Genomic DNA, 16,234 nt, shown 5'->3' on the forward strand with positions numbered 1-16,234 from the left:
ATTAATTTATATTCCAAATAATAAAAACTCAAATCACGATTAGATAGCGATGGATGAAGAGTATGAGATGAAACCACCAAATTAATTTATTTATTGAATACTTTTTTTTAGTACACATGTATATTGTTTCAAACTATAAATATATAATGTAACTACTTCACATTATCGACGAGATTTAAGTGTGGATTCGAGACTTACTTATCTTAGACACAGAATATAAAAACAACAACTAAATTTACCTAAATAAATTAGCAAAACTATCCACAATAAGCGAGACTCGAATATGAGACCAAGTCTCGACTTATCTATTAATATATAGTTGGATAGGATAGTCGAGATATTTAGGGTATCGCATCCTCTATATAATGTGCACGCTTGCCAAGTCTATACGATATAATATCATAAAATTGATAAATTAATATATTTTTATTAAATATCGATCATGTCTCAGGAAAAGCACCACCACCACGGCCTTTTCCACCACCGCAAGGAGGAGGAGGAGGAGCCGGTTGCAGGTGGTTTACACGGAAAACGTTTGTGGCGTGGACGACAATACCGGCCTCGGCTACGAAACCACAGACACTGTGGGTTACGTTGGGGAAAGGCCACACCATGATTATGAAAAGGACAGAAAGGAGCATAAGCATAAGGAACACCTGGGCGAGATGGGAACTGTGGCTGCCGGTGCTTTTGCCTTGGTGAGTTTCTTGTTGCTTGTCCCGTAGATTGACCGTTTGGCCATCGATTTTTTTCCTTCATTTTTTAGTCATTTTCACCGTTTTGGTGCTTGGCCACTACTGACGTCACATTATTACTAGTTACTACGACGAAAAATGATTAAAAAAAGCCTAAATTTTGATGACTCACAGGACAAAAACCCATAGAACGAAATTTGAATAGGTGAAGTACCTTACGAGTGCATGATCACAATTGAATTTGGCTTGCAACAACATACATTTAACATATATATATGGCATAAAATTTACGTGTAGTACGAGAAACACGAGGCAAAGAAAGACCCAGAGCACAAGCACAGGCACAAGATAGAGGAAGAGATCGCGGGTGCGGTGGCCGTGGGAGCCGGTGGCTACACATTCCACGAGCATCACGAGAAGAAAGAAGTCAAGGAGGAAGAAGAGGAAGAAGAAAGGGGCGAGGGAAAGAAGCACCATCACCTCTTTTGATATATATATATATATATATATATATATATATATATATATATATATATATATATATATATATATAAATAAAGCTTGCGTGTGTGTGTTTTTACATGGTTTGGATCACAATAAGTAAGATGCTTGTAATTGAGGTGGATGCTGTTTATCTCTTTCTGGCCTGGGGAATTTGTGTGTGAGAATTTGTCATATATAAATGATGATTTTGCATATTGGATATTTTTTTACGTTATATTGGTAAATAAACATAACATAAGAGTTATAAGAATTACAACATATTTTTATAAATAAAACTTTATTGAAATTTATTTTTTGGCTGGATTAATTCATCCTTCCCATCACTAATACTTGTACTTAATGTTAAATCGAGCATGGAAACAGTCGGATTAAATAATCAGTATAATTATTTTTCCCATGCAACCGTTAGGATTAATGAATGTACTGAAATTATTTGGAACTTATAAAAAATAAATTTTAGGACAAAATTATATTAATCATTAAATACGTCCATTATTTGAAACTCTCTTTTCAAACCACCCGTTTATCATTTAATAAGATGATAAAGTACTATGAAAATAATTTGAATTGCTATATAACTAATTTCTTATACATTGAAGGTGAGTCCAACAAATGTATTTGTAACAACTGATCTAGGGATGTCAATGGGTCCGGGTTTTACCCAGACTCACAATCCATACAATGGGTCATGGGGTGGGTAATAATGGGTCTAAGTTTTTTTCATGGGGAGGGTCTTAGGTTTAACCAAACTCATTCCATACCCGTCCCATTGACATCTCTAAACTGAACCAATGTTGTTTGACATGTTACCAAATTATAACATTTTCCCCGAGATTGCCGATCGCAGCTTGAATTGGGCTGTTTGATGAATTTGGATCCAATATTCCAGAGCCTGCTGAGTAAATGGTCCATGTACAATTACATTAGCATCAAATCAGTGTCAAAAAAAAATATAAACATCTCAACAAAATTGTAATTTTCTCTCAACGTTACAAAATAAAAAACACGATGTATCTCAAATTTGTTGTTTGAGTTCGTATTTCTTATCTGTTCGCCGACAGTGCTTGCATGATTCATTTATTTTTACCTAATTTTATATATTATATAAATATGATAATTAAGCCCATGATTTTGTTAGTCAAGTCGAATATCGATTTTTAAGAATAATCGGGTAATATTAATAATTTTATTGAGATTTATAAAAATCATTTATATAATTATCATATTATATAATATATAAAAAAATAAAAAAAATTATTTGATTTTATTTTTATATTAAGGTCGATTTGCAAATGCTTTTCACAATAGAAAATTTTAAATATTTATAAAAATCATTTATATAATTATCTCGAGTTCAAACCACTATTATTTTGATAATATATAAAAATAAATAAGAATATTTGATAGAGTTTATATATTGATGGCAATTAAGTCATTTGTTGTGTTTTTTATCATTAAATTAAAATTATCATATCTTATAAAAGAGATATTTTATCTTTGTATAAAATTATTTATCACGAGCTCATGATATTATCATGAGCTTTCTAAAAAGGTAACACGTTATCATGAGCTTTCTAAAAAGATACGAGTGAGTCTCATGTGAGACCGTCTCACGGATCTTAATCTGTTAGACGGGTCAACCCTACTCATATTCACAATAAAAAGTAATATTTTTTCATGGATAACCCAAATAAAATATATGTCTCACAAATACGACTCGTGAGACCGTCTCACATAAGTTTTTGTCAAAAAAATCAAACGTGGGATAAAAAGAATTATTTATCAATCTCTCTTATCGAATGTAACAAACTATACCTTAATGTTTTAGTTTGGGACAGGAAAAATATTTTAATTGGGTTTTCAGATAAAATTTCCACTCCTTAATAATGAGCACCAAACCTATGTGATAACCTTAAACGATAAAGTTGCATTATCGTATTTTTATTTCTTGCCACAAATATTATGTCCTTGGAGAGATGCCTTCGCCGGACTATAGATATAAAAAAAAAAAAAAATTGAATGTTAATTTCGGATTCTCAAGAATTGCTGAATCCATTGTTCATTATCAATAATCGAAAGCATAATCGAATTATTTACGTGCGAAGTGATACAATGTTTGCTTCGAAATAACCGTGATAATTGTCGTATACTATTGGAAATTGTTTCCAACGTGACAGCAACATGTGTTATATTTTTCATTCACAAAAAATAAGAAATAAAGCATGAAAACTAAGAAAGAAATCCCTTTTCTCCGTTTGGAATATAATACAAGTAAAGAATATTTCAATTCCAAGAAGAGTTCTTTTTTGAAATCAGTCATATTCTCGGCCGACGGCAATCAAAGTAATTTTATTTTTATACACATTCCTCAAATTTTAGTTTAGAAACATGAACTTAATTGAAAATTAAATTTTATTTATTTATTTTTTTAAAAAAAATCTGATATCACATTAATCAGAGTTTCATAATTCTCCTATATAAACAGTTATTCGATGTTACCTGTACCCTCCGCAATTGCCTAAAGGATCAAGCGGCCGCCGCTGGTCCAACTTATATAGGCGTACAAAAAAACCAAACTCGAGCCATTGAATTTAAATACAATAAAAGTTTGAACTCGGTCCTGTAAAATTTATTCAGAAAATAATTTACAATTTCGAATGGGTAAAATATTGTTAAATCAGTTATAAATGTATAGCTATGTTTTTCGATTAATTTAGTCATGCTGATCAAAATCATGCAAATAATTAATGACTAATATCTATGTTAAAATTTATAACTACGTTGTCAAATATATGTGTATCTCAAGAAAATTTTTAAACCACGTATTTGCAAAAACTGAACAATAAAATGATTGTCTAATTACATTATTTTGGGTGGAAGGACTAAAATTGATCAAAATGACATAGTTACACGAATATAATTGATTCAATGAAACATATATAGCTAAAAAAAGCACACAATATATACCGGAGTAAAATTGTCATTTTTCCATTCAAATAAATCTTCTTGAACGAATATGTAAACTCCTTATATGATGAAATTTAATACAAATATACACACATGTATAATTTATTCATTAATATTATAAATGATACTAATAAGTTTATTTTATATTGTTACAAGTGTAAATAATATTTAAAAAGTAATTTTGAACTCGCCAGCTAAGTTTGGCTCATAGACTTGAGCTTCATGAACAAGCTCTATGCTTGTATTTAACATATACAAATATTTTATCATATAAATATTATATTATATGGAGAATACTAATTCTATTTATTTCTTATAAAGTTCGATTTCGAGCTGAAAAATTCATAAATTGCCCCCCCAAAAAAAAAAAATACACCTAAAGATTCTATACGTGTATTCCTACCACCATCACAATACTTTATGAGAAGAACTAAGTACGATTCTTGATCCTTGCACTTGAGCCGTATGCATGTAACCTTAGATACGTTAACTGCCATTTCTGCTATTCTTTGTTCGTTGCTTGTACCTTTTCCGTATACGTTCTTTACACAAACACAAACTGACAATTTTTTTATCGACTTTATTGATCTTTTCGCCGACCTGGTGGCATTTGGTGAAATATTTTATCCACTAAAGAATGAAATAAGGAGGGAGATAAACCCTTTGCTTTAGTACTGATCACTTGTTTCCCTTCACAAAATGAAATGATAAATAGTGTTTCGTTTTTCTGGACCCTTTTAATCCATCGTTTTGGTTTGATTTAAAGAGGATGTGGTTGATATATAGATAAAAAGAAATAAATCAGAGTGGCTTGTGTTTCTTTCTTTCACTAATACCAATGATCCTTGACTGAGATATTCGGGTTTCTTGTTTGCTTCTTATTGATAGTGAAGTCGTGCGAAGAAAAGGAGAGGTTCGGAGGGAATGGATACTAAAGGGAAACTTGTGGCTGGTTCACACATCAAGAATGAATTTGTAATCATAGATGCCGATGAGATTGGAAGAGTGAGTTGCTTACATGCATACTATTATCAGTCCTCCCTCGTTCACTTTAGGTTGTTCAGGGAAAATTCACGTATAATTTCTGAGAAGTCCATGGTTTCGAGTTTCGCCCTCTTGATTGAAAGTACACTAATAGATTACATCACCTCTTGATTCGTGTCGTCCCTCCTCCTGTGATTTCGTGTGTCCAGCCCTTGGTGGAAGTGTGGAACCTTCTGGCCGTTTACACGTGACTTTGTTTCATGATGTCCAACTCCTAGCTATTCGTTCTAAGGTTTCTTTTTGCGAAAGTGCAGATTTTCCAGGTTACAGCCTACAGTCCATCTTAGTTTGAAACCTTTTGGTGGTTTAACAGGAATTTCGTTAGTGTTTTATGTTACTGATTTTTCTTCTTTTTCTTATGCTAACTACCTTTTCAGCTTTTCGAATTCCAGGGCCGTTCCAACTTCCAAATTCTTCTTTCTTGCATTATTGTACTTTAGCATCTGTCGTATGATATCAAATCTTATGCCAATTCACGTATAATTTAATTGTTTTATTGGCAGGTGACATCTGTGCCGGGGTTTACCGGACAAATTTGTCAGATTTGTGGAGATGAGATCGAGCTTAGTATAAATGGGGAGCCTTTCGTTGCCTGTGATGAATGTGCATTCCCTGTTTGTAGGCCTTGCTATGAATATGAAAGGAGAGAGGGAAACCAAGTCTGTCCACAGTGCAAAACCAGATACAGGCGATTAAAAGGTAATCTATTCTTGTGCATATCAATGATGGAACGAGAATTTTCATCTGGAGAAACTAGATCTCGAAAAGTTTAATTAGATGCTGAGAAATTTATATTTTCGTGCATATAGAACACAAAGTATATCAACTGTTGAGAAATTCAAGTGGGAGTGGGTGATGGCATCTGCCGACCCTCCTCTGTCAAAAACTTCCGCTTTTTCAGGTGTGATTCATAGGCCTGTTGACCTTCAGGGAGTCGTAGAGTCAATGGAGATGAAGATGAAGATGAATTCGATGATTTAGAGAACGAATTTGATTATTACAGCCACGAAAGAAGTTATCATCACCAGGTTTCTGAAGAAGATCTTGCTACTCGAGCCGTATGGGATCACTCTTCTGTTAACCCGGAAATTCCTCTCCTTGCTTGTGGCCAAGAGGTAGATGTTACCTATTTTGTCATATATGGAAATTTGATTACGATTTATAACAAAAATATGAATCTTGATTAAGGACGATGCAATTTCCGGAGACAAAAATGGTCTCATGATCCTTTCCTTCATGGGTCATGGAAAGCAAATCCATCATACACGCTGTACCGATTCCTCCATGATTGGTAAGTTTTTTTGGATTGAGCATGCAGATGTTGGGTTATTTTTGTTGATTGAAAGTTCAATTTCCTGCAGAAACTGCTGTGCCACCACGGCCAATGGATCCTAAGAAAGACCTGGCTGTATATGGCTATGGTACGATCGCATGGAAGGACAGAATGGACGAATGGAAGAAAAAGCGGAACAATAGACTTCAAGTAGTTAAATGTGAAGGAGATAAAGGTGGTGACAATGGAGAAGAGCTGGATGATCTTGGTTTACCCAAGTAGGTCTTCTGTTTATGCGTATGATTATTACTGATGTATAATATTTATAAATATAATAATTTATATTGCAATTATAGCTACTTAAAATGATTGTATAAAAGACTTTCGCTGACGATTATTCATCGATGGAGTAATGAACATGAAATTGAATCGACCAAGTTAAAACCCTGTTTTATCATAATTAACAGGATGGATGAAAGTAGACAGCCACTGTCTAGGAAGCTAAGTATTCCTTCGAGCAAGATAAACCCATATAGAATGGTTATTCTACTTCGAATGGCTATCCTTTGTTTGTTCATTCATTATAGAATTCTTCATCCTGTCAATGATGAATATGGATTGTGGTTAACGTCGATTATATGTGAGATATGGTTTGGTTTCTCATGGATATTTGATCAGCTTCCTAAGTGGTTCCCAATTGAGAGAGAAACATACCTGGATAGACTCTCACTGAGGTATAGATTTTTCTCATTTTCTCTGTATGTTTAACTTGTTATTTTTGTTTCCAAACATCTGCATATTCAACTTCTTAACCAGGTATGAGAAAGAAGGAAAGCCTTCTGAGCTGCTGCCTGTTGATATATTTGTTAGTACAGTGGATCCCAAGAAAGAACCTCCCCTCATTACTGCCAACACAGTTCTTTCTATACTTGCTGTCGATTACCCGGCGGATAAGGTTGCATGCTATGTCTCGGATGATGGTGCTGCCATGCTTACTTTTGAAGCTCTTTCTGAGACATATGAGTTTTCCAGGAAGTGGGTTCCATTCTGCAAGAAATTTAGCATAGAACCTCGAGCACCTGAGTGTTATTTTGCTCCGAGGGTCGATTATTTGAGAGACAAGGCAGAACCAACGTTTGTGAGGGAACGCCGTGCAATAAAGGTGTTGTTTTTATTCCCTTTGATCTTTTTTGACATTTTTGTTATTAACTTGTTATATTGCTTCAATTTGAAAGATTGAACTGCATACATTCAAGAACATGAAAAAGGAGAAAGAGGTCAAGGACTCAAATTTGATGGCTGAAACTTGTCGCTCACTATTAACTGTTTTGACAGAGAGAATACGAAGAGTTCAAAGTTCGAATTAATGGATTGGTTGCCACGGCACAGAAGGTTCCTGAGGAAGGTTGGACCATGCAGGATGGAACTCCATGGCCAGGGAATAATATCCGGGATCACCATGGAATAATCCAGGTAGAGCATTCTGTAAATGTATTCTTCATATTAGCAGAATGGTAGTGATTTAGAAGGATATGAGAACGAATTTAGTTTTCTTGACAGGTATTACATGGTCAAAATAGGGTTCGAGATGTTGAAGGGAATGAGTTGCCTCGTCTTATATATGTTTCTCGTGAGAAAAGGCCGGGATTCGAAAATCACAAAAAACCCGGGGCTATGAATGCTTTGGTAACTCACTCTCTTTCTCTTGCTTGGGTTATCTTTTCTTTGTGAGATGAATTTAGAATATTACTGATGGATGATTTGTGCTTAATTAATTCAAGGTACGGGTGTCAGCTTTCATCTCAAATGCTCCTTGCTTACTCAATCTTGATTCCAACGACTACATGAATAACAGCAAGGTTCTCAGAGAAGCTATGTGTTTCATGATGGACCCTAAGGAGGGCAAGAAAATATGCTACGTGCAGTTTCCGCAAAGATTTGACGGAGCTGATAAACATGATAGATATTCAAATCGTAGCGTTGTCTTTTTTGATGTATGTATAGCTTCTTTCTGGTTTTATATTAAAGTTACCTAATTGATCTTTGAAAATGTTAAATTATATTTTTATTGGCAATAGATAAATATGAAAGGACTTGATGGGATACAAGGCCCAGTTTATGTCGGAACTGGATGCATATTCAGGAGGCAAGCCCTTTATGGATATGATGCCCCTAAGAAGGCGAAACGAACTGGTACGACATGCAACTGTTGGCTAAAATGGTGTTGCTGCTGTGAATCTGAAAGGAAGAAGAGTATGAAATGGAAATTAAAGAATGATAAGAAAAAGAGCAATAACATGGAAGATTCAACTCAAATTCATGCTCTTGAAAATCTTGAGAAAGGATTAGAAGGTGAGAAAATAAATGCTAAAAAGTCATCAATATCATGAACACCTTGAACTTTGATATATTGAATCCCTAGTTAACAAACATGAATATGGCAACTCCTAGAGCTTGTCTTTTCTTCAGATTCTCGACGATCACATCGATATCATAACTTTTTTTTTGTGTTTCATGGCAGATGTCGAAAGAATAAAATTAGAGAAAAAATTTGGACAATCACATGGTTTTGTTGCATCAACTCTTGTACATGATGGAGGCATTCCTCAGGGTGCAACACCTGCTTCCCTCTTGCAAGAAGCCATACATGTCGTTAGTTGTGGTTATGAAGATAAAACAGAATGGGGAAAAGAGGTATAAATCTCCACGACCACTTTAGAAAATATTGTCCTGAAAAACCTTTTTTTGTTTTTGTTTTTTTTTTTTTTGTCATTTATGCATACACCAGTAAGTTTGCTGTTCATCATGACCAGGTTGGTTGGATTTATGGTTCAATTACAGAAGATATTTTAACCTGTTTTAAGATGCACTGCGATGGATGGCGATCTGTGTACTGCACTCCCAAAATATCGGCATTCAAGGGATCGTCTCCAAGCAATCTATCAGATCATTTACATGAGGTTCTTCAAAGGGCCTTAGGGTCGGTTGAAATTTTCTTCAGCAGGCATTGCCCTATTTGGTATGGATATGGATGTGGCCTGAAAATACTACAAAGAGTTTCGTACATTAATTCCGTTATATATCCCTTGTCGTCACTTTTCTTGATTTCTTATTGCACCCTGCCAGCAATTTGCCTTCTTACAGGAAAATTCATCATCTCTGAGGTATGATAGCTAATGAACCTTGAACCATTTGCAATTCTGGATAATATTTTAAAATATCAATTCATTTTAAGCGTATTAGGCATTTTTTTTTTATTGAGAGTTCTCTTCCACAATCTGCAGATCAATAACTATGGAAGTATAATCTTCATAGGCCTATTTCTATCGATGGCTGCCACTAGTATCCTTGAGATTCAGTGGGGCGGCATAGCACTCGACGACTGGTGGACAAATGAGCAATTTTGGGTGCTCGGGGGTGTTTCATCCCATTTTTTCGCTCTCATTCAAGGTCTCCTAAAGGTTTTGACCGGCGTAAACATGAACTTCACTGTTACATCCGGAAGCGCCGATGACGGAGAATTTTCTGAACTTTACATCTTCAAATGGACATATTTGTTAATTCCTCCTATGACTTTGTTGATCATCAACATCATTGGAATCATAGTCGGGATTTCAGACACTATCATGAACGGGTACGAATCATGGGGACCGTTTTTTGGCAGACTTTTATTTGCATTATGGGTGATCGTTCATTTATATCCGTTTCTCAAAGGTTGCATGGGTAAAAAAGAAAAACTTCCCACCATTATTCTTGTATGGTCGATTCTTCTGGCTTCTATTTTAACGTTAATGTGGGTACGTATCAACCCTTTTTTGTCGAAAGATGGAATCATACTAGATGATTGTGGGTTGAATTGTGATTAGCAGCTTATATATATAAAGAACTACACAAAAACATTGATTTGATAAAGATCAAGTTGCCTTCAAAGCCAAAATTATAGGAGTTCAAAGAAGCTCTGGTGATCAGTGTAGCTGAACATATGCTTGTATTGCTATGTAATATGATTCTCTGAATACAATTACGCGTACGTCCAAGTTTATTCATTAAAATATCAGTTTCAATTTCAGTATTATTTTTAGGCATATTTTCATCAAAACATGGGAGGCTTTCTTGGGTTATTAGCTTGCTTTTCAGGGTCTTCGCAGGGTGAAATGACAATTTAATTGTATGCAAATTATTTACGGAAAAATAATATTATATTCTACAAATATTTTTCAGATATTTAAACATCCAACATTTAACATTCCCACTCGCATATAAATACAAAAAAAAAAAAACATCATTTCAAATAACAAAGCATCAGGTCCAGAAATCATTCATTATTCTAACATAAACCACTATAATTGTTTAATATTAAACAAAAATCCCATATCGCCATATCTTTTTAACAACAATTTTTCGGAAAAAATCGCATATCATTGTTGAATTTCAATTGCCAGGAATCATTAAAAAAAACAAAAAAAGTTATAAAACAATGAGCCGAAACAAAAAATAATTACAATTAATGAGCAACTGGGTTGTGGTTGTGGCTTCTGGATGAGGAACCTACCGAAAGCAGGAATTTGTAGCCTATAGGTGAACAATGGACAAGTTTTTTTACCCAGCAGCGCTACATTCTTTTGAGTAAAATTAGTATAAATTCAAGTTTGGCATTAGCAATTCAATTGAGGAGTACTTTTTCCCGTCTTGCCCACTTCTGTTTGGATATCTTCATGCTGTTCCACTTGGTTTCGATGGTCTGTATAACATCATATTCACTGTGTGTATTCTTTTGAGACAAAGAGACCCGCTATCGCCATATTTGTTTGCTATATGCCTAGAAACGATTTCGAGATACTTGAAATTAGCGTCTATCTCCCCTGACTTCAATTTCCACCCCAAGTGAAAACAATGGGGTCAGCACAAGCATTGCTTCGAGCTTTCAGAAGTTGCTATCATGGCTCATCTAAAGTTGCAAATTTTCGTATTTCAGCCATTGTTGCGACCATTTATCATATCTTGAACACGAGGAATAGACGGTTGTTCAATGGGGAAGACACGGATTCGGATGCTACTGTGAGGAAGATTGAGATCTTAATGCATGGAACTCGCGTTATGGGCAGATGTTGGGTCTTTTCCATGGGTCTATCTGGAGACCCGGGGTATGCCCCACGTATTTGTAGCTGGAGATCCAGGGTATGTTTGCCACCGCTTTTGTGTTATTAGACTGGTGCATAATGTTTAGCACGCTACTTGGATGTTTGGACAGAGATTCAATCGCTGGGGTCACACGCTTTGCTCAGGGCAGTGCACGCTGACTTAGTGCATCGGTTGTACTTCATACAGTTCACGCTGCTAGGGATATTTTGATTTCTCCTGCGTATACCCAATGTAATTGTACTATTTATATTTACCTTTTAATAGATTTTTTTTCATTAAAAAAAATTGAGTGAGATCACTGGGAGCGAACCAAGTTGTAGCTAATTTAGTGTGGTTACTTTTTAGGAAAAAATAAGTATAGATTTCAAGCTGCTCCTTCTTGGTTCCATTACATCGTCCCTGTTGCACACGAGGATATATAAGTAAAGGCATTATTACACACAAGAATGTACATTTTCAAAGAGAGATTATGAAGCAATTGAGCCCGTCTTGGTTGGTTATTGGCTATCGTGCTGAAGTTCTGATGCTTGTGGTGTTCAACCAGGTGGGAAGAAGGTGTTGACAGTTGACACCACAGCCACGTCTGAGGACTGGGTTTTTCTCCATTCTTGAATACTCCATGTTAAGCCCAAGCTACATCAAGGAGGCATTGTCAATTTTTCCAGTGTCCTTGTTTCTTATGGCACTTGCCAAAAGTTGATAATTCATACAGGAATTTACTCGGACAAACTATCTCCAGAAAAGCTTGGTCAAATAAGAATATTTCAAGAACTCCAGTAAAATGGAGCGAGAATCAGGGCAAAAGCATTCTTCTGGCCCCTGGGAAAAATTTACCCCCAACAGCTCAAAGGAAACGTTGAATCGTTGAGTTCTATGAATTGTTTCAGCTCGTGTAACAACCCTTTTTCATTTGGGTCAATCAAGTTTTTGCTCCAGATAATTATGAATTTGTATCATTACGAGTTAGCAAAGCAAAATAACACAACACATGATTGCATTTTTTAACGTCAGTCGTCAGGCTAATTCTGGGTAACTTAACAGCGGTTAAGTATTGTTGTCAAAGGAGAAGGGAGATCGTGGGTGTAAGACTTAAATTGGTCATAATCACAGAGAATGTGTGGCTCGAATCCATAATGCATATATAACTTGCTCCATTTTATTCATTCTGGCGCGTAATCCCTCCAATAGGTGTAATCAACTGAGGCATCGACATCCCTACGGAAACGATTATCTCTGAAACAAAAAAAAAAGGAAGGATGGACGGACAGATGGATCAATAAAACCCCGAGCATTCAGAGCATCAAGGAATCAAAATTGGAGAATCTGATTTAAATGGTTGAAAGGCATACTCATTAGGACAAAAAGAAAGATCTACCTATGCCTTCGCTGACAGACAAATTTGGTCTGATAATCTCCTTAGAGTTAACAAGAAATACGTCTCCTATGTATAAATGATTTGTTGGCACATAAATGGAACATAATTCTTCATCTCCACCTTCTCTCTGCAATTAAGCAACAAGACAACTAATGAATGACTAGCGAAAGCAAATATATGTAAACATCGGTATTCATCAACATGTCAGGACATGACCTGCCAAAAAGTAGCTTATTTATCAAAATCATATAATGACAATGTGTTCTAGTTTAAAATTCAGTACAACACCTCGTTCCCAGTATTTTCAATGGTGCAAGATATGGCCCACCCAAGTGGGAAACAACTAATTACCCCGAAAAAGATGAAGAATCAGATTTCTATGTGATTTTGGAATCCAACTTCGAGGTGATAAAGAGAAGAGAGCTAAGAACCTGAAGAACAATGGATGATGTAATGAATCCCATGGCATATTCTCCATCGCGAGGATGACGGATGATGGCAAATTCCTTGAAAGCGGTTGTATTCTGGTCTAAAAGAAAACAAATGATGTTTTAACAGTATCCAAGAACGTATGAAGATACTTGTGTAACTCTAGAATGCAAGAAGAAAAACTCCAGTGGAATATCAGGGCGACTGAAACAATGTTATAAGATATCACCTTGCTTGCTATATTCAAAAACCGAATGGAAATTATTTCAAGACCAAAAACTAAAATAGATACATCCAACATAGTAAATCTGCTTTGTCAAACAACTGTGAGCTTAAAGTTCCTTTAACTTGTACAGTTACCTGGAGATATAGAAGAGCTAATTTGCTTGGATGCTGAATACAAATGTTTTACGAATGGCATTTTTTTTATAAACCATTCCCCTATCAAGAAAACTGTAGCACCCAACCACGATGAAGCAAATACACCAATAAAGAAAATAAAGATTAACGATGTGAGGAATCCAAGGCCTGCACCAAATATAAAGTGCGAATCAGGAAAATAAATTCACAATTAATGAAAAAATACAGCCATTTAATGGATTCACTGATTTTCGTCTACTCGCTATGAGAATGACAATTCATTATAATCAGAAAAAATAGAGGACAAAGACTGATTGAGATGGCATAATTTCATTAGAAATATATTCGACTAACCCAAAAATAATTTTCGCAAAGTAACTGTTCATACATGAAATGTAATTTACAATTAGAAACTTCAAACCAGGAATCAAGGATTAAAACTGAGTGTGTATTATGGCAGAAAATATCAATATTTAATGACTCACCAAATACGTCAACCCCAAGTCTTTCATATATAGGGCTGAAAAAACCATCTACAAACTGAATAAACCACCAAGTCACGAAAAATGTAACAGCCACCGGAAAGAGAACGACGCTGCAATTTTAATGTCACCAAGCAGATCTATGTAAAAGCTCGAAAAGGGACAGGAAAACATTTCGGACCAGTGAAATTAAAGTATTACCATCCAGTCATAAACTTCTTTGAAACCCAACTCTGAAAAACAGCATGGAAGGCCTGATCAAATACAGGAGTTAGCCATGATTACTAGCAGAAGAAATTATATTTATCGAATTGTACAATGTAAACCAGGAACAAAGCTGTACAAAGGCTGCTCCAATAGAGTAAGAAACTTATGTAGTTTATGTCATAAATGGTATCGAAAATTTAATTCGACGGAGTTCAAGCATGAATTTTTGGAATTTAAAAAAAAATTACTTTCTTTTTTAATAAGGTGCGAGATATACAACCAGAGGCTAGCAAAGAAATTCAGGAATTTACCAAATCATCACTGCAAAGATTATAGACACGACGACAATGCACCATCTAGAATATTTTTGGAGTAAAAAAAAGGTATTAGATCATGCATTTTGTAAACCATTTATTTCCCTCATTTGCATTTCCTCTACACAATGAGGATTCAACTCTTGTTATTACTTAATTATATAGTAACAGTACAAAGACTTTACCAGCTATTCATACACATGATTAAAAAATAATTCAATCAGGCTATAATGCATATAATCTTCATCATTTAAGATTGCAAGTTCCCAAATTTAGTTAATTAAGGTGAAATTATTGCATTCTTATGATAAATTGAGTTAAGAAAAACAAAACAAAATTGAAAAATACATGACAATTGACAACGCATATAAGTGAGGATACAGTAGAAAGATAATTGACCTGACGGGTGGAGGAAGAGTTTGGTGAACGCGGAGGGGATTTGACGGGATCTTCCTCATCCTTTTGACCCAGCGAATTCGAACCACCAGCTGACTCTTTCTTTCCCCGTTTACTGTTAATAAATTCCTCCGCCATTGAAGAGAGAGAGAGAGAGAGAGAGAGAGGGCGGACACGTCGTCCATTTAGTAAATCTTTGTAACTTCGGGAATTCTCCAAATGGTCCCTCCGATTTTCTTGCAACTCCCAAATATCAAATATTATTTATATTTTATAGTAAATCTATTGGAAAATTATCTCATCTATCTATATCGATTCGATCCAAACTCATATTAATATTAAAAAATAATATTTTTTTCATAAATTAAATCGATTGAACAATCCATCGTGATAGTTTTTTATACATTATTGATAAGAAAAAGAAAAGCAAAAATTTGTGTTAGACGATCTAACGAGTCGTATTTTGTTAGATGAATCTCTTATTTGGGTTATTCATGAAAAAATATTATTTTTTATGCTAAGATTATTATTTTTTATTATGAATATCAGTGTTGACTCATCTTACAGATAAAGATTCGTGAGATCGTATCACAAAAAACTTATTCAAAAAGAAAAGTTGGACTAAATTTGAGTCAACTTTAATATTTCATGCTTCGCGTCAAATATATTTTAATTTTTTGGGTTGGGCTACATTCCCGAGCCCAACTTTGTTCGATATGTTTACACCCTACTCTATCGAGTCAGACTTTAAAAGCTAAAATGGTTGCAACCGGAAAGCCATCAATTTGGATGAGGATTTTAAAGTTTAGTTGTGCTTGACATGGTTGTTGTAGCGAAGTCAGGTTAAATTTTATTTTATTTTTTTTCAATAATCTCACCTACTGCCCATGATTTGAACCCAACCACCCTTCCACTGGGCGTAGACATCCTTGGTCCTCTCACGTTAAGTTTAATAAAATTTATATTTTCAAAACGAAATTGGACAATGGACATGCGATGCCTAATTTGTCTAGGTCCTTGGACCGCAGGACTTGGGCTTTTTTTAA

General features: G+C 35.0%; 2 protein-coding genes and 1 pseudogene across 4 annotated transcripts; 2 read left to right on the forward strand and 1 right to left on the reverse strand.

Moving 5' to 3' along the window:
• The first annotated feature begins 395 nt into the window (after nt 1-395).
• LOC140825717 (uncharacterized) lies at nt 396-1,391 on the forward strand (annotated as a pseudogene).
• A 3,273-nt stretch (nt 1,392-4,664) lies between these two features.
• On the forward strand, nt 4,665-10,524 carry LOC140825718 (cellulose synthase A catalytic subunit 5 [UDP-forming]-like). Of its 2 annotated transcripts, XM_073187648.1 has the most exons (15): nt 4,665-5,171; nt 5,714-5,909; nt 6,141-6,325; nt 6,399-6,501; nt 6,572-6,761; nt 6,951-7,217; nt 7,300-7,645; nt 7,819-7,956; nt 8,044-8,169; nt 8,265-8,477; nt 8,562-8,835; nt 9,005-9,177; nt 9,297-9,647; nt 9,768-9,841; nt 9,882-10,154. In XM_073187648.1, exons 1-15 carry the CDS (start codon nt 5,091-5,093, stop codon nt 9,940-9,942), a joined length of 2,778 nt encoding a protein of 925 aa, XP_073043749.1. In that variant the 5' UTR covers nt 4,665-5,090; the 3' UTR covers nt 9,943-10,154. The 2 variants fall into 2 exon arrangements, with proteins under 2 accessions (XP_073043749.1, XP_073043748.1); XM_073187647.1 differs by having other exon boundaries at nt 9,768-10,524.
• Nucleotides 10,525-12,041: 1,517 nt separating this feature from the next.
• Nucleotides 12,042-15,429, reverse strand: LOC140825723 (protein LIKE COV 2-like). 2 transcript variants are annotated; one of them, XM_073187655.1, is made up of 7 exons: nt 15,192-15,429; nt 14,473-14,525; nt 14,275-14,384; nt 13,790-13,957; nt 13,432-13,529; nt 13,001-13,127; nt 12,042-12,258 (listed from the first exon to the last, which is right to left on the reverse strand). In XM_073187655.1, exons 1-7 carry the CDS (start codon nt 15,324-15,326, stop codon nt 12,248-12,250), a joined length of 702 nt encoding a protein of 233 aa, XP_073043756.1. In that variant the 5' UTR covers nt 15,327-15,429; the 3' UTR covers nt 12,042-12,247. The 2 variants fall into 2 exon arrangements, with proteins under 2 accessions (XP_073043756.1, XP_073043755.1); XM_073187654.1 differs by lacking the exon at nt 12,042-12,258 and adding an exon at nt 12,603-12,858.
• Between the last annotated feature and the right edge of the window lie 805 nt (nt 15,430-16,234).

Source organism: Primulina eburnea, chromosome 3, assembly GCF_022965805.1.
Source record: "Primulina eburnea isolate SZY01 chromosome 3, ASM2296580v1, whole genome shotgun sequence".
Classification (NCBI taxonomy): domain Eukaryota; kingdom Viridiplantae; phylum Streptophyta; class Magnoliopsida; order Lamiales; family Gesneriaceae; genus Primulina; species Primulina eburnea.